Raw genomic sequence first — 23,025 nt, forward strand, 5'->3', positions numbered from 1 at the left:
TGCTCGCGGTGGCTCATAACGGCAGTCAGATGATGCAAACTCACATCAGGCTCGTGCGAGGGACACGTTTGCTGAACATCAGTACTGAAAAGGGAACACGTCGCTGAACTTGAAAAACGTGAGTCTTGTTACTTAAATAGTTGGACATTAAAGCTCCAATAAAGCAGAAACTAATGCTGCAGAGTTGGTTTTGGCATCAAAGATTGTTGCGTGTAAATGTCGAGCTTTTTTGTCTCCCAGGTTGCGTCACACTTCCTCTCTTCACTCGGCTGTCCGGTGCACTTTGAAGAACATCTCACTATCTGCATCCTGTTGACAAATAATTTCCCACGACAGCGTAACACATGGCAAGCACGAAAGAGTTTGTAGGAGCCTTGATAACACACGCACACACACACAGCGTACAAGCATTAATGGCAATCACACCTGCAGGATCCCTTGGAGATGTTTATCAAAAAAAAAACATAATATCAAGCCAAGAGGCCGTTTCCGATTTTCCCGCTGCCCCGCCACCTCATCCAGAAAAAGACTGCCGGGGGACCTTTTTTTACACTTTGAGTGCTATTTTCCTGTCAGATTACGATCGCGGGGCCGGAGATCTGTCATATTCTCACACAGCTCTTTCAGCTGCTCTCAGCCTCCGCAGTAGCGGCCAGATGGCCAGATGGTCCTCTGCGAGGCCTGCTGAGAGGACCGACCCGCCAGCCGCGACAGCTCATGACTGTTTGTCCAGCGAGTCTCATTGCGAACAATTTCAACGTTTACAGCGAGGGAGCAGTTTCCTCGTGCTACTTAGGAAATGTTTAGCATCTCATGACAGCTTTTTTTTACTGGAGATGAAACCTCTGAGCAGGTGATATGGACTGAGAACTTCCACTAGCAGTGTCAGAAATCCATTTCAGTAGTGTTAAGTGTTACCTTATTTGAAAATACTGGGATTTAAATGTGTAGTGAGGGATGTACTTACAGGAGTCGGACACCCGGAGAAGCAGGTTGAGCAGGTCACCAGAGGTGACTGTTTCCTCTCCGTTTGTTTTTTCCTGTTTGATGAGCAACAGGTTGCGCACTACTGCGAAAGCTGTAGAGGTCAATTATCTGACGCAGATTGAAGGGAAGCAGGATACACACGACGTAAATCCAAATTTTTCTGTAAGCATTTTTATTTTTCTGTGAGCAAATAATTACAGTAGTATATACATTGCTAGTATAGTAATATTTACATTATTATAGTGCCACCGTGAGGTTTACTATGAAGATCTAGCTGAACAGAAAATCAAGGAAGCATCAATTGTCTGCACACTTAAGCCTGAATGGACCACAATGTACCTTCGTCTTCCTGGATCCCAAATTAGTTGGTTGAGGGAAAACCCCTCTTACACTGCAGCGCTCCTCGGTATTGTGAAAAGACAAAGAATTCATGTCACAGGAAGTTAAGACAAAACAACACTACATTAAAGAGAAAACGCCAAGCTGCTGTTCTCTTTTGAGCAGTGACGTTCAAATACACCTGAGTGGTTCAATTAATGTTCGCTTTAAAGCTGTGTCTGTGAGGTTGAAGCATCACAGGTTAACAGGAAGGCATAAAACATTCAACAGGAAGGGAGCGGGAGTGTAGAGGTTTCAGGATCCATCAGGAACAACGTGATTAACACAGACAAGTTCATACTAGCATGGCCATCTGACTGCTCCCCCATGGAATATGTCTGGAAAACACTCTCATTTTACAGGGTTATTCATCCGGTGACGGAACACGGACACTAATACAAACTCAGACACAATCCTAAAAATGAAAAACAAATGTTTGTTCATCAATCATTACCACCTTGCTTATTCCATATTTGATGGTGATTCACCTTCCTTCATTGACACCAACCTGCCTGGCGTGAGCAGAGGTATGTGTGAACAGATGGATTCAGCATAGACCTGAAACCATAGCAACCAATGAGGAGCTACTTCAATCAATTCAGCAATACATTTCCACGAATCAGCCCCCTCTCCCATCTGAGGGGCCGTAGTCGTCCAGCTGTAATGAGCCGCCACAGGAATGGAAAAACATCAACTCTGTACGGGTGCTTCAAGTTTTACATACAAAGCAAGCAGTCAGCAGGAGCTCTGCAGCACCACCGAAATCCCATTTCATGCTGTTTCTCACACGTTAAGTGCCCTTCAGGAAATCAGCGGTAAAGGTCACTCGAGTGGGAAATGCGGCACGTCTGCCTTAAGAAAATTGTTGTGAGCCGTCAATGTCCCACTAAGTGTACAAAATACAACATATGTTGTATTTTCATTTTAGGGGGATCAATATCACAACATGGATTTAAAGGATTCCCACCATCTTATCCCAGAAAAACCACGTGAATATTTCCATCTGCTCATCGGTCAGTCTGTACAACAGTTGTGCTGTACAACAGGTTAAATAACACACTTGTATACACAATAGCTTCAGTCAAAGGATTTAACGGAGCCGTTTGATTTGTACCTCAAGTAGAGAGTTTTCTGCTTAGGGATTGTTTGGCTTTTTAGCTAAGAAGAAGGCACAGTGCCTCGATCCAGGATGTAATCATTTTAGCTAATCTCATTTTATAGCATTAATTACAGACGTTTCTTTTAGTTTCTTTCAAAACTAAAAAAAAACTGAGCTGTTAGCGTGGCAACAGAACTTAAAGGTCATGTCTCGAGCATTGAGGATGCATGTTGCAATATTAAATATTGAACAAACCTTTGTACCGAAGAGTTGGAGGTAGCACAATAACTCCTTTGTGAGTAGCCGTGCCGCCTAAATGATGCCACACCTACCGAAGGGAGGCTTCATCACTAATGCATCAGCCGTAGTGCGTGCTCGCTCAAGTCATGATCGCACCCGTTCAACCATTCCTTCTGAGTGCAGCTCCAGGATGACGGCTGGAGAGCATCTAAGCACTGATTAGACGCTGCAGAGTGCATGTTCTCATTCTGTAACTGCTCATTGATTTCAGTACGATGCAAAGAGTTTATTATGCACAATACCATCCTGTAAGAATGGGGGTTTGCGATATACTGTTAATGTAAAGAGAAGATAGAACTGGCTACGTTTTAAAAGAGGCCTTTACAGTGACAAGGTGTTTTTTTGAGGGATGCCAAAGGAGCGATGAATAATAATATTTCCACTCACCAAAGTTTGTAATTATTTCCTCTCCAACGGTTGAGAAGCGGCTTCATGGTTATCTAAATGGACACAGTATTTTAGGGGGCAAATGCACATGGCTGCTAATGGTTGTGTTATTTTCCGCCTGTCTTCAGACATAATAGCCAAGCTCTTACACGAGACCACCCCCCCCCCTCCCGTCTGAGAGGAATCACATCCACTAGTAACACGAATTGACTAAGTGGTAGTAAAGAGCTTCCAGAGAATCCATCCAGAAAACAGACGACCTGCTGCTGAGCAAACTCCACATTCAAAACAACATGTTTAGTACCTAAACAATTGTTTCAATCAAGTTCTGCATCACATATAAACACACCAAATCATATTCTCCTCAAGTGAAGGCCTGTTGCGCTGAGGATGGACCTGGCCTTTCCATCGCCTTCCAAGCTGCACCTCCTTCACTCTTTAAAATGCGAATCTAGCCAGGAAATTATTTTCCGTCCTAAAACCAAAACAGAATAACACAATAACATGTTGGCAATAAATGCGTTCAAACATTACTGATTAAATCTTCCTTGAATTGTTTTAGTCACCAGCTGTTTGTGACCGACTGACAAACTCAGTTGCCCATAAGTCCTGTGACTGCTCCTCTTTCAGGACTTTTTAGTGTCGTTACCAGCCAGTCGTCTCACTTCACATCCATCTTCAAATGTAGAAGAATGAACCCTTAACCGGACAAGAAAAGTAAGCAGGCAGGATTAAGAACTACTTTCCGATCTTAACGTGGGATGTTGGTTCTGATGTGAAGGGTCATTGCTGAAAAACACACACACACACACACACACACACACACTTGGGCACAGGGGGGCCCGGAGTGTTGTCCATTAGTACCACGAGGGACTGGCCTTGTGCTGCGCACATAATGCTTCTGCGGTGGGAGGAAATTCCCTTTAGGACAGTTGACTGAGAGACAAATGCTCTTTATAGATGATCGCGGGTAGCTTTTGCTTGTTATTCAGGGTTTTGTTGTCATGGTCAGTGTACTTTTTACCTTTGGACAGTCATGATCAAGACGCAGTTCGGGCAGCTGTTGAAAATTTTGATATTTGATGCAGCAACAGAATTCGAGATGCAAACATTTTGGTCTTTGTTTAAACTTTAAGTTATTATACTTATTTTTCAGTAATTATGATTTATCACAGCTTGCCTTTTATTTTTATAATTTTTACTATCATTTCAGGTGGTTGAGATGACATTGTTTGTGGTTTGCATCGCGGGTCCAAGTGAAACATGGACAGTTGGAACTGTGATGGATTTTCCATTTTTATGCAAAGCTTGGATGATCCTTTCACACTTTGTCATCGTTTTCTCTGTATAATCATCGGACTCGCGACTCTCCCTCGGTCAGATTTTTATTGCGCAACATTGCTCCATTACAAGATCTCCGCAATAAACTTGGAAAGTACAACATTTCTACTTAAGGAACAAACGTATAGAAATAGACGCAGCATCTCCTGCTCCTCGTAATTACAGAAGCAAATAGCTTCTGTCTACTCAAGTTATGGAGGCTGACAAGCTGGCGACTAACGTCTAACTCTGACATCGGAGAGAAGGAAGTGGAAAGAAAACCAAATAAAGAGCTAAACTCTCCCTCTGCATCCAATCCAATCCAATCCGTTTTATTTATAAAGCACAGTTTAAATGAACACAAAGGTTCCCAAAGTGCTGAAAAATAAAATAAACACAATAAAACATAATAAATAAATAAATTGACTGTCCTCCCCAGATAAAATATCTGTGCACATAAAATCAACAACCTACGTAGAGTTAAAAGCCAAAGAAAAGAGGTGCGTTTTAAGAAGAGTTTTAACATTAGACAGTGAGGAGGCCTGTCTAATGTGCAGCGGCAGTTTTTTCCATAGGAGCTGCAACAGCGATCACATGTCACCTTGTGGATCTGGACTTACAGAAGGCCTTCAATACTGTAAAACAGGGTCAACATCTGGATACAGACATAATTGACCAATTCTCCGTCTGCCTGTTATGGGCCACCCTCTAAATACCGTCCTCATTAAGTGATGAATTAGTGATACTTGTTTATTCCACCAGACAATAAGATGACAAGATCATCCCTTTTCCCACAGCGTTGCACCAATCAATGAACTGGTGAAATGGCTCAGCCTTTCTCCATGGAAACTGTGTTCAACATCGTCATGACAACCTTCAACAGGGGAGGAAAAAATAAAAGGAACGAGGGGGAAATGAGAGGGAGTCATCACAGATGCCTTCCTAGTGATTCACAGACTCACAACAAATCCGTCAGTCTTCACCCCTGATATGCCGCCTCGCTAATGGAGTTATTCAAGTGTGGAAAACTATCAGGTATTGACATGATGGCTGCTCTGAGTTGACAGCCATGAAAATAGAGCATTCAATCAGATCAGAGGTTCCAGCTGGTCAATTATGCTCTTTGAGTACACGTTTAAAGATGAGTGTTGTGTTCCCCTCTGAGGTGCATTAGTGTTGTGTGTAATCGACAGTGTGTCTGTTGGTGTGGTGAAGATCAGGACCAAACAGAACAAACAGAACAGCTCGATGACACACTGGGCTGTAAATCACTTTCATTCATTCATTCACCCAAAGTCTCACTTCCTCCTTCCAGATGTTGCTGCTTTGAAATAAACAAATGAAAACCTGTAACAGAAGCACAGTCAACAATTGTTGTGAAAACAGGGCAGTTTTTAGGTTGTTGATCTGATGGCAGAAGGGGATTGTGTGACGCTGAATTGGATGAGTTGGAAACACTGAAATAAAAAGAGTTTTAATAATTATCTAGTGAAAAGTCACTCCATTTTTTTAAAGGGTCACACTTATGGTGTTGAGCCATGTCCATGTTAACGGTTTTTGGATTTATTGGTCTGTGTTTTAAAATATCCTTCTTATTTTCTAGCCCAAAGCAATAGACTGCCATGGCCTTTAGTTCGGTTCCCATTGACAAATTACTTTTAATTACTTTATTCATGACGTAACTGACATTAATCTACATTTCTGTAAATGTGACAGTCAGTTGAATAATGTTCAACTTGCAGGCCTTTTGTTCTGTAACAATAAGGTGAGAGATTTAGAACACAAGAATAAAACGATAAGAATAAAATGTTAAAAATTTAAACAAGAAATGTATGTCGTAATGCAGTTAAATACTGTGTTTGAGAGTACGAGTATCTCCTTGTCATCGCCCTTCTTCTATCTGACCAATTTGTGTGTCACTCCACGTGTAGCCGTGTTAAAGACCATCTGCTTCAGAACACGCTTTCATATTCATGCAGGCTTGATGAGCAAGAGCGCTGCACAATTCATCCCCGAACATCAAAACGTTCTTCATGGGCTACGACACTCATGATGATCACGCAGATCTGATTATGTTTGTGTGTGTGTGTGTGTGTGCGCATGAGAGAGAGAGAGAGAGCAGGAGGAGGGGGAGACGGAGCAGCCGTGCATTGGTGTTGCCTGTCATCCCAGATCTCCATGGTGATGGGTTCTGTAGGCCATCTACCCCTTTGGTCCATAATCATGGAGGCACATGAAGGCGGCAGGCTGTGACTGCTGTTACACCAGACAGGCCACCAGACTACACCGGTGTCACCACTATGAATAACCCGCAGCATGTTAGGAATTTAAGCAGAAGAGCACGCCAACCGGTAGACATTATAATGGGTGTGATGATCACCGGTGTTAGTATTGTAGTTATTGTGTTAATAGATATTAGTTATTATATTTGTTGTTATATTGTTATGGTTACATAAAGAAGCCTTAGGTCAAAGGTGTGATCATTGAATGTATTGTAGGATTTAGTGAATGGGGTTTGGTTTCTGTCTGTCTACTGTCACGCACCAACCGCCAAGTCAAATTCCTTGTATGTTTGACATATTTTGCCAATAAATGTTTTCTGATTTGAGGGGGGGGGGTTGTAATCATAAAATGCCTGGAAGGTGGATTTTATTTCTTTTTCTGCATAGAAACACATGCCTACATGATACGAGATCACACGCACACATCTGACAGGTGGACTGGGTTACATTCTGTCACACCTTTACAATCAATAAGGGGCGGATATTAAAGAGTGTGCTTCTCCACCACATTACATTTTACAACAGGGAAAACAGGAAATGACGCGACAAAAGTTCATTATTAAAATAAAAGGGCTTTCTTATTGGCTAACTTCTATTTCATGGTGAGTAAACATGTCACATAGAGAAAAGAGAAATAGTTAAAGGAATGATCCAGAATATTCAACTGTGCTACAAACGTACGTACAACTGTGCTTATACATAATTACAGACCTCGGGGTCGGTGTGGAAACCGACCTGGAGTGTCTAATGAAGATGAAATGAACTTTCCCTCTGTTTATTAAACATAAGGCCACTATGGTTGACCATGAGGAATATATTATAAGTCACAAGTGAAAGAAACCACACTGCTGCCGCTTCTCCCTCCGCTGAAACAGGGTTTCTGCAGATCGCACACGACCAGAAGTGTGGAGGTACAAATTACATTACATGAGCCACAAGTAGACTCGATGGCATCGCACTGTGTGCGTGTGTGTGTGTGTGTGTGTGTGTGTGTGTATCATTTATTTTTCTGTTGACAGTAATAAAAATCTAGCTTATTTCTAATAAATTGTACATTTGGTCCTGACTCAACCAGCAGTGATACCTTACTAGTATCCATTTAGAACAATAGACAAACAATACTGCTCCATTGATTATTTTCCTTTGTTAAACTCTTATTGTACAAGGATTTACAACTAATGTGTTGCCTAAGCAGCATTCATACCACTCTGGGGACAAGCTGTGTCCCCGAGGTCGGTGTTAGAAAGCAGCACAACAGAAGGCCGGATGACCAACGAAGAATTCCAGTCCTGCGTTGACAATGATTTCAAATTCCCATCTGGTCCTAGTAACAGTTTGGCTGTACAAACCCATATTCACAAGTGTTTGGGTGTTCTTACTCGACAGTTAACATTTACAGACACCAGAAATTCATCCAAATAACAATTAGGTTTTAGTTTTTTTATATTTCTAAAACTGACACCTCTGTACATACTGTGATACTAAAGGTAAAAAATCACAAAAAAGAAACGGAAGTCCCGCGAGTGAAGTCTTGTTAGCAAAAATGTTGTCATATATTTGAAGGAGACTTCAAATTAAAACCATGAAACATCATCCTCGACAACCTCAGTGGTCAATGTTGAACAATAATTATAACCAACCTCAAGGAAAAACAACCTAAGAAATCTGTGATGTGACTTAAACAAAACAATTTAAATAATGGCAGGTTTTGTCTTTGCGTCCAGTAAATGCAAAACGTATTAAATGGTAGCCACCACATTGTATAATGGTGTATCATTCAACACATGCAACATGCAAATGAGAGTACATGTGGTAAATATTGTAGGTAACTGGCTTTCTAATACAGGGTTTGACAGACAAAAAAGATAAAGAGAATCCACTCCGCAGGTCATCCAGGACAAAAAAGGAGCTGCGCACAGCACGGAACCCACCGAGGACTCCTGCACCTTCCTCCTTTCCGCAGATGAGCATCAGGTCAGCATCAGGTCAGCATCAGGTCAGCATCAGGTGAGCGTGGTGACCTCCGGCTGAGCGTAGTTTCCAGTGGCACTGAGGACATCCTTACAGGCCTCTGTCGAGAAACACGATGAAACACACGTTGATGTAAGCGCAAAAGATCGAGAAAAATGTACCTTGAGCACAATTTTGTTGAAGTGCAATGAAATATCTCGCAGAATAAAAACTGACCCTGTTCATGCTGGTAACGTTTCTCCATGAATTACTGAATATTGTCACCACTATTCTATATTATATTTTTAGAAAACCTCCATCATTGCATTTAACCTATAAAATGAAAAAATAGTGAAAATATCCCACAACAGGTTTCCTATCTTAAATGAAATTCAATAATTATTACAATTATTCAAAAATCTTATAATTGGACAAGCAGAAACTCTGTGTTACATTTTTCATGACTAAATAATTACTGTAGATCCTGTTCCAGTATTATTTTACCTTTACTGCCAAGGCTTTTGCTATGACCACCCATGATGTTAATGGAGGTCGCTGGGGAATACGGAACCCATCAGAGCTCAGAAGCCTTTCTCTGCTTGTCTGAATATCTGCCTGCTGCTGCCTTTTAGCAGCACTTGAACGCTTTGCCACAGCATTATGCACTCATCACCAGAAAAGAGCTGTCGGTCTTCACATCGTGAGCCAATGCCCTTCCCAACAGGATAACGTTTGCACGTATAAATTGCGACGGCGAGAATGCCGCATGATTCCCTGTGACCGCCATAATCACTTAAATTTAAAAGCAATTGTTTTCCCACGGCAAGGCGGGCGACTGTTTCCTGTCCCTGATAACCATGTGAGCATCTTCAGACCTGCTGCATCCATCGGTCCTCCTCGCTGCTTCCTGCCATACCGCTCTGGTGAAATCTGATCCATACATTATGTCCTGTAAGTCCGGAATTAAGCCGATACCGTCCCTCATGACGAACAGAGCCTCTCGTCATTCCATCTGCATGCAAACAGCTCAAAATGTTCACAAACGGAAGCCTCTTGCATGTTCGGAGGAAACAAGGAGTTTTCTATTTTGAAGTCGGTTTAGGAAAGTCCTTTTTGTAGGTGATGTGCACTTAAATCCGTTGTGTATGTGCGGTATTCCCCCCGTAATAGGCCGGGATGTCATTATCCACATGCTCACCAGACACAGGGCTCGGGACTGAATTACCACCCCGCCCCCCTTTGCTTTGCCTCCGATCGTTTTTGTCCATGCAATCAGAAGGAAGCTCGCTTGCACCGACCAGATAGCTCAGAGTAGCATTAGAGAAGTCTGGTGTTGCTCTGTGTTTCTGCTCGCTTGTGTCTTTCCCACTGCGACTGTGAGGCTGTGAATTGCATCATGTCGACAGACATCCCCTCTACTCATTTAGCAGGAATCAGATCTAACTGAGGCTGCGTTTTCTTTTCCTCTTCTTCATGTGCTCGTGACAACATAGCATCAACCAACTCAACACACTCGGCGATTAACAAGGCTTTCAACCAACAGGTTTACATACAATTTCCTTGTAATGGGCTGTAGACAAAGATGGGCCTCTGCTCCCACTGGGCTTCTTGAGGAGGCTCAGCTGTGAGATCCAGCAGCCATTCCAGGAGAGAGATGACAGGCTGACAGCTCTATGATAGTCAGCATTAAATGTTATTGGTGTTATATAAGTAATCCCTGAGATGCCAAGATCAAATGGAGGTGAAGGCAATGTCGCCAAGATTACTGATCCTTGCAGTACAAATACTTGTACAGGAACCTGAACCCATAGAGCTTCATTTACATTTAGACACAACAGGTGGTTTTGGTACCAAAGTTCTCAAAGGTGTCATTTGTGCACTTTAATAATCATAATAAATCAAACAATCGTGGTCAAACAATTTAACGGTGGTAAATTTAATTTTTTTAATCTTTTTTTAATTTAATTTTTTCTAACGTCGCCACTAGCTTTACCAGCCGTACGAGAGCCGCCATCAGCACAGCAGCGGGACGCGCTCACATGCACAAAACACTCACGCAGCTGGCTTTGCTCAGTCAACACAGCAGCACAAGCTCGTATTACAACGTCCACAGGTGGAGAGCGACTGCATTCACTGCTAAGGTACACATTGCTGCACTTTATCTTTACACAGCTATATTAATGCGTGCATAGAAAACTTTAATTAGTGGACGTTGGAGGATCTTGTATTGAGATATTTATTTGTAGTAAAGCGCGACATGTGTCCGGATCGTAGGTTCATATTTGGGGAACAGACGTCAGAATAGTACCAATCTTCTCATATAACTTTTTCAAAAAAGTAGATTTCCAAAAAGTAAATATCTCCTGTAATATGTCAGAAACCTCATTGACCAACTAACTAGCAGGATGGAAGGAACAAATCACCCGATGACACCAATAGAGCCACATCTGAAGAGAGGTGAATTGAAAACAATTCATGGAAGTGCGGATGAAAAAGCAAGTGAGAATCAGCAGACTGTTCAATCAGCAGACGTGTGTAGTGATATACTGTATATGTGACACACCAGTATGGACGTTAGGGTCTCCAGGGCTTAGAAGGAAGCAGGTGGACTCCTTCTTAGTCTTGTCCCGCCCTCGAGAGCACCGAAGGGACCACCTTTCGCTGGGGGACAGCGGCTGGGTCAAGCTGCAGCCTTCCTCCTCTGAAAGGGCCACATTTGCATCCCCGTTCTGTTTGGAGTCTGACAGGAGGACAGAAACACGGAGGCGTGAATGCCAAAGCTTTTACTGAGACTGGCCCGAGTGCCCAGACAAAGGCACGGCCATCTTGCATAAAAGCTGTGTTTTTCTGTTACGAAATTGATTTTGTCTGAAATGTTAGGAGGGGAGTAATTCCTCAGGCAGATTAAGGATATACAGAATGTTAGAATTTGCTCAATATGTATAATTAATTAAACAAACATATATAACAATTAATTAATAAATAATTAAAAACATATCCCCAAAAATATCTAGTCATGCAGATAGTTTTTGATTTTATTTACCCCAGAATCTGCCTTAATACCATCAAGGTGAATCCAATTTTGTTTGTGTTGCTAAAAACACAGAAATATAAATCATAAAAACTAAATCAAAAACCAGAAACAACGTCCCTAATCCGGTGAAAGCTGTTTCCATGGAATATTCTGTTAACATGGACCACGTTTACAGAGGGACACATTACTCAGCGCCACAAACATAATCACGTTAATCATAAACAAAACCCTTAGGCATCGCAGACTGACCTGAGCGGTTCCTGCCGGTGCTCTCCTCAGCAGCCAGAGGACACGTGTCACTCTGAGTGCTGTCCCGGCGCGAGTTTGTCTCAGACTTCCCAAACGAGGCCGAGTCGGTCGGAGCGTCCGGGTTGGGGTTGTGCTTTTTCTTCTTCTTCGGCAGCTTCTGTTTGGCCATGGCCAGCGAGTAGTACATCCCAAAGTTGTTGACGATGACGGGCACCGGCATGGCGATGGTCAACACCCCGGCCAGCGCGCACAGCGCCCCCACCATCATGCCCAGCCACGTCTTTGGGAACATGTCTCCGTAGCCCAGCGTCGTCATGGTGACCACCGCCCACCAGAAGCTGATGGGGATGTTCTTGAAGTGCGTGTGATTGGACCCCGTGGGGTCGTCGGGGTGGGCTCCGATGCGCTCCGCGTAGTATATCATGGTGGCGAAGATGAGTACGCCCAGCGCCAAGAAAATGATGAGGAGGAGGAATTCATTGACGCTGGCCCTCAGCGTGTGGCCGAGCACACGCAGGCCCACAAAGTGCCGCGTCAGCTTGAAGATCCGGAGGATCCGAACGAACCGCACCACGCGGAGGAAGCCCAGCACGTTGTTGGGATCTTTGGATGACATGCCCTTCATGGCCATCTCCAGGTAGAACGGCAGAATGGCCACAAAGTCAATGATGTTGAGCGTGTTCTTGATGAAGACCAACTTCTGCGGGCAGCAGACGATGCGCACCAGGAATTCAAATGTGAACCAGACCACGCAGATGCCCTCCACCACGGTTAGGATGGGGTTGGTAACCATCTCCTGCCTCTGTACTTTCTGCGTGATGTTGCCCACTTTGACCAGCTCCGTTATGTTCGTCAGTTCATTGAAGGCTTCGTGGGTCTCCATGCAGAAGGTGGTGATGGACACCAGGATGAAGAAGAGAGAGGCGAACGCCACTCCCTGGAAAAGACAGAATAAACAATAGTTAATACAATTTGTACATTCCAATAATTCAAAACTGTTTTGATTGATTGTAATACCAATAACAAAATACATTAATATGAGAGCTGCGTGTTTTGATGGAGACCTTTTTGGAGGCATTGAGTTTTGGATGATTGACAGCAAGCAAAGACTAAACAGTGATATAAGAATACTTAAATCCAGCACAGGTTTAGCTTGTTAGCATTCTAACCTTTGCCAGTTAGCACTATACCAATATATCTATGCATACATCAAATACACCCGAGACTGAACTGTAACCCGGTTTACAAGGTTTTTGCAAACCAAAGTGTTTTATAACCACAAGTGCAGGAGAAGGAACTTAAAATACAAAATACAAACAAAAGTGAGTCCATCTGCTTTTACGGAAACTAAAAGCACAATGGACATGTTTTGTTTGTGCTTGTTCTAATATTGTGTGCCAACTCATACCCGATCCGACTTCATTGTTTACTAAAGCCTTGAATTGCATTGCCTCTCCAACCCGTTCAGCTGGATAAATATGTACCTGTACCTTGCATGCACACAGCTACCTTTATCCTCCAGGGGCCTCTGACATATTAATCTGCTTCATAGTGTTTGAGTCTGTGATTAGACAAACCCAAATGAACCATGCGAGGTCCAATGGAGGTAACAACTCGCTGTGGAACAAACAAAATCAATATGAATGTGACAGCTCGTGGAGCTGAAAATAATAGCAGCCCCAACAGCAAAGCTGCACACACAGGATGTTAGAATTATGATTGCATCTCTTTTGTGCACCCACATAACGTGCAGCTTTCTACCATGACAACCTCCTTCCACTCTGACCCCCCTCAAGCCCCTCAAGATGATGAGGGCTGAGCCGCAGGACAAGAGGAATGGATGTGAAGCCCAAAGACTCGACCGCCAGGAGGAGCTCAGAGTTCCCCTGGTGGCACGGCCTCGGTTTCCCTCAGCGTCACCAGGACAACCGGCGGTGGGTCTGAGTCACGGGGAAAATCACAACGAACCAACAGGAACAGAAGCACACAGCAGGATCAGCGCTGACTCAGCACTGAACTTAAGGATGGCAACCAGAGGGGTTCTGCTGCTCTTCTCTAGCAGTTCAATCAGGATGAGTCTCTTTCCATCAACATCTGCTAGTTAGTGAGTACTGTGATGTAAAATACTCCAGTAGAGTGAGTGAAAAGTGAAAGTTTCCTTCTGAGTTTTAGTGGTGTAGAAAAATCAAACTCAAAATAGCACGAGTAGGTATACTTGGTTACCATCACCCAGTGTCCAACATGCACATTCCGTGTGTTTGTGTAATGGTTTTAATTGCATATCAGTGAAACCGACTGTACATTTTCTTCTTCACCATCACTAATTAATTAGTATTCATGCACTTGCAGTTTGTCTAACACACAAACATCATCTGGCAGCGGACTTTTCTATCTCATCGCCTCGGTACGGCAATAAATCAGCAGCCACCAGAATCCCAACTGAGTCCTGTTGCTTGTGAAGAGACCAAAGGGCCTTAAGAGCGTTCAGTTCATTCAAATGCCAAACGCTTTATCCAAGAACTCAACAGAGGTGGGTATTTGCAGCCAACGCTACCTCAGCAGGGAAACTCAAGGACAATTTGCTCTGCTCATAAAAGGCTTAACAAGAAAGTCTCGACAATAACACAACACTGCTCAATTGTGTGTGTGCGCGTAGGTAAATGCCCTCTTTATTATTTTTTGTTTTTATTGAAGCATCTATCCCTCTTTTTAGCGCACAGATTTCTATTTGCACACACAGAAGATATCAAATAAAGCATAGAAAGCATTAATGCTTCTCTCTGTGCGTAAGTCCAATATTTATTCCTGCCTGGACATGTCCGGTGTCGAAGTGTCCATGAGCAGGACAACTAACGGCCCGACCGCTTCCCGGCCGCACACTGCGTGTGGGTTAAATGCAGAGAATACTTTCTTCTCCTTTCTTTTATTAACCAGCTAGTTACGAACCAGCTAGTCTCATCAGTGAACATTTTCACCGAAAACTTAAAAGACACCAAAGCTCACGAAAAAAGTCAGTTGATAATTGTTTGTGATTTCATCACTTTGAAAGCCCACGTCAGCTACTTCCTCCCGCGTGTTGTCGTCACTCACGAGCACTTAACCCACGGGGTCGAGTGTCGAGTGTAACGCCGATCCATCGTGCATGAAGACATGGAGCCGAGGTCATCGGGTGTCGGTGTGCAAGGAGAGCCGGTGTTCCCCCGAGGGGACAGATGGGAAAACCAGAGCGGGAGGGAGGGACGCTGGACGGGCAGCGGGCTGCGCGTCAGGGTGCAGCAGCTGGGGAGTCCCAACACGGCCATCACCTGCAGCTGTTCAGCATCACGCTCAGTGTGACTAACACCTGCACGCTGCACGCAACCAGCACAGCAGCTGCAACGCCGGTGAGAGCAGCCGCCTGTGAGGGTTTCTTGGAGTCCGCGTCGCGATGATTCAGAATCGGTCGACTTCGAAGATGGCGGGAGAAAAGGAGACATACTGGAGCAGGAAGGAGACGCCATTTTCAGCATTAATCAGTCTTCCTCATCAATGAATAACCTGCAGCAGCGACAGGGAAAGTCCAAAAATAACCACTTCATTGATCAATGTTGAAGACTGTCCGACACAGAGCTGAACATCTCATTAACAAGGAGGAGGAGAGCGAGACAGAGGTGGGGTAACTCCAGGCCAACAGGCAGAGGAAGTTGATGCTGAGAATCTTAAACACCAGGACGGACGCGACATCAGCGGCAAAAGAACAGAAACAAAGGAAGATTTTCATATGCGGCTTGAATGAAATACAATATTCTATTAAGACCTCGTAAGACTTCTGATAGTATGTTCTCAACACCAGAGTCGGGTTGGACATCACATGGAAACACAGAGGAACCTCCACTTCCATACCTTAACAACAACGGACCCGTCGCCATCACAACTATTCGCTATATTCATGAGGACACAAGTGAGGTTTACTGTGGTGAAGTTTTGGGAGGAAATATCCTTATATTTGGGGTTGCATTGTCTAAATAGTGCCAGATCACAACAGAAGTCAATTAAGGTTTCCTTTCCTATTGAACAGGCCGTTACCGTGTTCTTTTAAAGACCTCCTGTTATTTATATTATTACAATTCTCCACGGAGATCCGCCTTTGTTTTCTTTAGAAAAGGAAGTCTACACCTCTGGATATACTTTTGGTGACCTCACAATAAAACAGACGAGATATTCCTGGCACACAGATTAGAACTGAGCAAAATAAGCAGCCAACATATTCTTGCAGGATTAAGTCCCTTTTGCTGAAAATGATTGAGTTATAAGAGTTTCCTAACGAGGTTTGCAGGGTTTTGACGATGTGTTAAACATCAGATCCTGTGTTCACATCACAGAGAGGACGAGAAAGGTGTCAGTGCTGTGAAAGTCAAGGCCAGAAGCCTCCTCCATTATTCATCAAATGGATGTCACACCGAGCCGAGATGGGACGTGTTAGAATGGGTTTCACATTCAGACAAGAAAGATAACATAATATTTTGATCAAGATGTAATGACAGAGATGTGAAGACATTGATGTGACCCGCTGAAGATAAAAGGTGAAAATAAAATATTTTTTATAGTTTGACTTTCCACCAAATCATATGTAACAGTTAAAGTGTTTCGGGAGCCCTTGTTTTGCCGCTCAACAGCTCTCCACATGGCAAACGTTGAATGAAAATGTGATTCAATCAGAAAATGTAAGTGTAGAAAAACGAAAGTCAACAGCATTTTTATTGGCTAATTAATTGGTTATTAGAAGTGTAGATCCCAGATAATAGACATCAGTTAATCTGTTTGTCTCAGAACAGAGACATTGATTTATCGCTCTATGTGTGTTAATTCAGCTTGCTCTTTCCTGTTGGAAAGGCAGGTTTAGTTGCTCACCACCTTCCTGCTGCCTGCATTGATTGCAGGCAGCAGGAAGGTGGGATTTATGAAATATTGCACGTGGGAGCATTTATCAAAGTGATCTGGTCTCTGCAATGTAAAGTCCAACTGTCGCATGAAACTGATCTGAGACAAAACCTGGTAGATCATTGAAACTGCCCGAGCACAGCCAACGAGGACCCCGATCCCTACAAGGTTCATCTGACGTGAAAGCAAACACCCTCAAATCAAAGCTGAGTCAGCACTTTGATGTCCTGACCATTACTGCTCGAGCACGTGCTGCAAAGGATCCTCTGAAGCCTTTGATTCAGAGTACAGTCCTTATGTGCAGACTCTGCCAGAGCCGCACCTCCAGTCATGGCTGTTAGTGAGGAGGACGTGGCTCAAAATGATTATCTTCCCTCCGGCTTTCAAAAATCACATTAACTGAGCTGAGCTCGGAGGCTCTTTGGAGAGAGAGAAGAAAAAAAAGGCCATAAAGGTAACACGAGTCCCTCAGAATGCACACGGAGCAAACATACGTGCATGAATCCGCTGGAAAGCAAATGGACAGAGAACATCTCCGCAGTGGAAAACTGGGTTGATAGAAATACAAATATACGCGGCGGTGGGGCGCCGACGTGGTGAGCCGACGTGGTGAACCGACAGGCGGAGCGCGGTCATGTTTGGATGGCAGCTGTGACTCAGAGATGTCGGCTGTTCGGCAGTGACAAGCCTGCAAGTGCCACCTGGACGGGAAGCTAAAATAAACACTATCTGTATTGTGACTGGCGTTCAATAAGAAGTTTTGCGACGGAGCTTCTGAATAGACCATTCAACTCCATAAACAGACAAACTCCGGTTAGAGTGAGCAGCATCACTGTCATTTCTTCTTGTCTAAAAGCATTTTTTTTTCCTTTTTTGACCAATGACATCACCTGGCAACTTCCGCTGGTGACACTCAACACCTTCATGTTTAGTTCATTCATTGCTTTTGTTGCTAAGCCATTAGGCGGAGAATCCTTTGGCTGGTATTCCTATTGAATATCAGAGCAAAATGATTTTAATTTACAACACGGAAACCCTCCTTTTATCCCTACAGAATGGTATCTTGTTCACTGCAATTCAATGAGAAACTGAGATTGATCGTTGGGGGAGTGAATATGTTAAAATCATAAATACATGTCTAGCATTTAAGGTGTGACATGATGACAATCTCTGAATTAATCTGAATTCACAAATGAGCATAAAGACAGTAGAGATGGGGAAGAGGTGTCTGATTAGACTTGTAAAGTTGATAAATGAATGACAATACGAGTATATTATACATGTACACACAAATAGCATGTTAAAGCCCGTTCTTCTGCTCAGTACACAGCATGATTTACTGTTCATGGAAGTACACTCCTGCATCCTTTCAAACACTCGTGTTTCGAGAAGCTTTGAGTGCAACTCTTGAACAGGATGTGTGGGAACACTTCATCACCACTGTCTTTCTGTCATGAAACAGCATTTTCTCTATTCACTGTATTCTGGTAAAATTTCATAACATATATTTAAGAAATTACCGAAAACCGGCTGTTCAGATGACTGAAAGCGATATTTAGCTGTCGGGAGCACTGTGCCATATTTGTGAAATAAATAATGGTATCTTTAACTGGGCATTTAATAAATACATACATAAATAAACAAGGAGGCGTCAGGGGCCTTAACAAAGAGACTGCAGGCAAGGTGGAAAGCCGGGTGACTTTAAGAATAAACAGGAAGTGAAAGAAAGAGTGACTTCCTGCAGATGTGTTTATAAATATATCGGTCTTTTTAGGTCCGCCTGTGAGACACTTTGCTGCTCGCTTTGATATATGTTATATGAATACTCTTTATTAATACCAGCCACACGAGATTAAACCTTTAGATTCAGAGACAAATCCAACCGGCTTCCATTGTGCGCCCGTGGTCATCCATTCTACTGGCTCACCTCCAGCAGGGGCCTTTTGTGTTATCGTCCTCCTGTTAGGGCTGATTTATCATTTCTGCTTTTCGTCAATATAGTTTTGACGGCAGGGACCATGAGAACTTTGTCAAATGAATTGGATGTTCATTTTCTCCTTTCCTGCTCTTCCCTAAATACTGCTTATCTGATTGTCGTTGAACATCTTGAAAAATCTCCTCACTGAGGTCAAACCATTCGTGCTTTTTAACCAACTCAAACGAATTAGCTCCATTGCAGAAATATATGATGATCGTATCTGATTTGCTGTACTGTTATAACGTAAGGCGCGATGTGTGGGGGCGAAGTGACTGTTGTTCCTGGAAAGAAGTCAATGAAACTGATGTGATGATATGACAACGGTCAGAAAACAGAACAAACAAATCAAGCCTCAACTCAACCTGTGGAAAACTTTCCAGACTTACTTCAAAATCCAGCTGGTCAAAGCCACATGGACATTAGCAGGTTCTAATAGTTTTGGTATTAATGGTATAGAATCGATTTATTTATGTATTTCCTTACTTGATCAGGTAGTGAATAGGATGGATGATTTAAGAACAGAGTCAAGGGAATCAACTGAGTGCAGAGTGCCGATATTTCATTTGTTAAATTATTTTATTGTGTCCGGTCTTGATTTTACTCTGTAGTATTAATATTGAGTGAATTACCCGGAGACATGACTGATTAATTGAAATTTGAATTGAGCTGCTCAAACTATGCAATTTGACTAAAACAAATCCTAACCGTAGTCCATTAAACGTTGACAAGCGCAGGTGTGTGGAACCTTTGGCTTGCAGGGGACACCTGTTGATGAGGACAGAGACACCCGGCGGACTCACCCTGGCTGCCCTGGACGAGTACGGGTCTTCAAACAGAGCCCAGACCTTCGGCTGCCAAACCTCGCAGCAGCCCCTCGACCTGTCGGGACAGTCCTCGATGCCGAAGCGCCTGGCCGCCTCTCGGTCGTCCTCGGCCTCCTGGTCCAGCGGCTCGAAGGTCTCCAGGGCCTCCTCCGCGTCCCGGTGCTGCCGGTAGGTCATCCAGCAGCACGGCTCCACGTCGGTCTCGTCGATGCCCCAGTAGGCGAGCTCCTCCTCGAACAGCGGGCCGCACACGTCGGCCGGGCAGTGCAGCTTGCCGGTCCGGTAGTAGTTGAGCACGTAGGCGAAGATGCCCGGGTGTCTGTCGAAGAACAACTCGGGACTCGGCGGCGCGGCGCCCGAGTCCGAGCCGACCTGCGGCTCCCGGTCCGGGTCCGGGTCCGCCAGCCAGGCCAGGCGCGTCCCGGGCAAGGTCCTCAGGGTGCTCTTGTAGGTTTCATGTCGGGTTCCGCCCACGTTGATGGTGATCTTGTCCGACTCTTCCCCTCTGCACATCTCCTCCTTTAGGAACGTTTTGGACGGAGGTTTGTTGCCCGACTTGCGGCCCCGGTACGACGAGACGCACACGGAGCTGATCATTGAGGAGCAGACAGCCGCCGGCCCACTCGCCCTCCCGTCAACAGCCGCAGTCCGCTTGAGAAAAATACAAAAATATATATTAAAAATTAGAAAATGAACGCAAAGTGCGCCCTCAATTCACGCGTCTGACCGGTGCGCCTCATTGAGCGTGTACAGTAAGATCATAGTAAGGCAGACAGCCGCAAAGTGCGACGCGCACACAGAAACCACCTGTTACTGAACTGCGCCCGCGGTCCGGAGAGATGCTCGGGATCACGGGATGCTTCTCCAAGGTCTCCTCCTGGACGGATTCCACGGCGAGACTTCGATTTCTTTCCCGCTCATGAAAAAAAACAAGATTGCGGCGACAAAATGTTTGCGCGACAGTTGCGCGCTACACCTCTGGACGAACCACTTCCTCCCTAAAGTCACACGTCTCTCCTAGAACGAATCATTTCTAAAAAAAAATTTAAAAAACGTAACTATTCCTGACAACTTTTCTGCTCTCCAACACAAGACGAGGAACCCTGAGGACGACGACGCGAGTCGCTCGTCTCCTCGCGCGCCGAGATATTCCACCGCTGCTTCCAGCTCAGCTCGCGTGCCAGATGTGGGGTGGTCTCCCCAGCTGTGGGTCTGTTTTGCTTTCTCCCACATGTAGCCGGCTTTTTCCGCGAGGACAAAGCCCGGTTGGATGGGTTCGACGACAGGCTCGCCAGTTCAACTCTTTGGCTGCTGGCGAAGGTTGGCGCATCATCCAACCACTCCCTCTAACGACACCGCGAGCGTGTGCGCGCGCGTGCGTGCGTGTGCACGAAAGAGACATGATCAACCCTCAATGAACTTTCTTTTGGGAACTTTAATATTGCAGATATGGTAGATTGGGGTAACACATGTCTTGTAAACGTATTGATATGCAGAAGCACTTGCTGTTGCTGTTGCTGTTGCGTGGATTGTTGGTGACATGTCCACTCCAGCATGTGAAAAACGGGCTTCTGCTATCTTATGCTACTTGCACATATGTATACTGTGTATCATGTCCTACTGTCATCTTTGTTTTTACTTGTTATTTTCCTTGTTTATTAGTATGTATGCAGAGACCACAGTGAAAACTGGAGTCAATTTCCATGTATGCGTAGCATACCTGGGCAATAAAGCCAATTCTGATTGTGATGACTGCATGGCGGCTGCAAAGACAATCACTTTTTATTGCGCCATATCCTTTTCGGATTTAGCCAAAACCTCCAGCTACTATTTGACAAGACACGGTTGTGATTTCGCCGCTATTCAGAGTAGCTCAAGTTAATATAAATATGTTTATTTTTATATTGAGCACCTACAGAGTGTGATCCAGCAGCCGTCAGGTGTGTTGAGGAAGCTGATGATGATGGTGACACGAGCCCACACGGCCACCTAGTGGTCCCTTTGGCGAACTACACCAGTGCCGACCGAACCGGTCGGGCCGGTCAGGAATTAGGGCAATTATTAGTGGATTACAAATAGTGGAAGATGTGTCCAATATCTGGTCTCACCTGAGAGCTTCTATCTAGTTTCAACTTTATTTGGTCTCAAGGGCTTTTATTTTGGGTCATATTTTGAGCATTTAAAATATTTCGTAATTGACAAAAACCCACCAACATCTTGCTGGTGGAACAATGACATCAGACTGAGATAGTCAGAGGTTTTTATCAGATGTGTTTGCCAGTGATGGAAACATCACACCCAGGTGGAAAGGCTCATTTGTCATTCGTGGCAACGTAACATAACATGCACCACATTCTTCAGTGTGGTTTTCAAACAAGGATGACATTTGAACTTTAACCTGTTATGCCAGAGATCTTATCCTAAGAAGACGAAGACCACACACTTGGTAGCAGAAGTAAAAGCCTCCCCAACTCTGTATTGTTTGTAGATTCGGTTCTGGAATGTTCTTCTGGAAGGCCATGCTGTGAAGCTCATTTCATTGACACAACTTTCTAAGTCACCAAAATGACTAATTCATGTTGCTGTATGTTTATTTTTGACCCAGAAGATTTGATCACTTTTAACCCTGTTAACCCATAATAAAGTCATGAAAGAACCAAACTTGATGTTCCTTCCAGTCACTCTATCAGAGAAAAATCGGACTTGTAGAAATGACGGGAAACTCAAGCGAGCTATGGCATTATGTTCTTTACAAGTGTATGTAAACTTTTGACCACAACTGTACATACATACTCTATGTAGACCTATGCACGTGTAAGTATAAAACCTTATACATACATGTACACAGAACATACAATTATAAAACATTATACATACTGAAACACGTACATATGAGAAACATACTGCTGATACTGCTGTGTCATATACATACACATATGAAATGCTTACATGCATGCAAGTGAAACATTTATGCATGCACATGAAAAGGTTGTTTATATATTGTTGAACACTTAGACATGGATAACTGAATCTCTTCCATATGATTACAAAGATATAAAAAGTTTAGATTCATACGCAAGGGTTAAACATGTATTTGTATAAATGTTTCAAATGTGTACGCATACGTTTTTCAGTTATATGTATGTATGCTCTTACATGAGGATATGCAAGCGTTTCACATGTATTCATACGAGTAATCCATTAACCAGAGTTTAAAACGCACATACAGATAAACAATTATCCACAAATGCAAACATATCCACAGCTAAACACTGATCCAGAGCTGCAAACATACTCAAAGCTACACACAAACTGCA

General features: G+C 43.8%; 1 protein-coding gene across 1 annotated transcript; it reads right to left on the reverse strand.

Annotated features, from left to right (window-relative positions):
• Positions 1–7,103: 7,103 nt before the first annotated feature.
• On the reverse strand, positions 7,104–21,089 carry kcnc4 (potassium voltage-gated channel, Shaw-related subfamily, member 4). Its single transcript, XM_040193932.2, has 5 exons — positions 20,516–21,089; positions 19,685–20,359; positions 11,987–12,923; positions 11,267–11,443; positions 7,104–8,824 (listed from the first exon to the last, which is right to left on the reverse strand). Exons 2-5 carry the CDS (start codon positions 20,303–20,305, stop codon positions 8,757–8,759), a joined length of 1,803 nt encoding a protein of 600 aa, XP_040049866.2. The 5' UTR covers positions 20,306–20,359; positions 20,516–21,089; the 3' UTR covers positions 7,104–8,756.
• Positions 21,090–23,025: the final 1,936 nt, after the last annotated feature.

This window comes from Gasterosteus aculeatus, chromosome 2 (assembly GCF_964276395.1).
Source record: "Gasterosteus aculeatus chromosome 2, fGasAcu3.hap1.1, whole genome shotgun sequence".
Classification (NCBI taxonomy): domain Eukaryota; kingdom Metazoa; phylum Chordata; class Actinopteri; order Perciformes; family Gasterosteidae; genus Gasterosteus; species Gasterosteus aculeatus.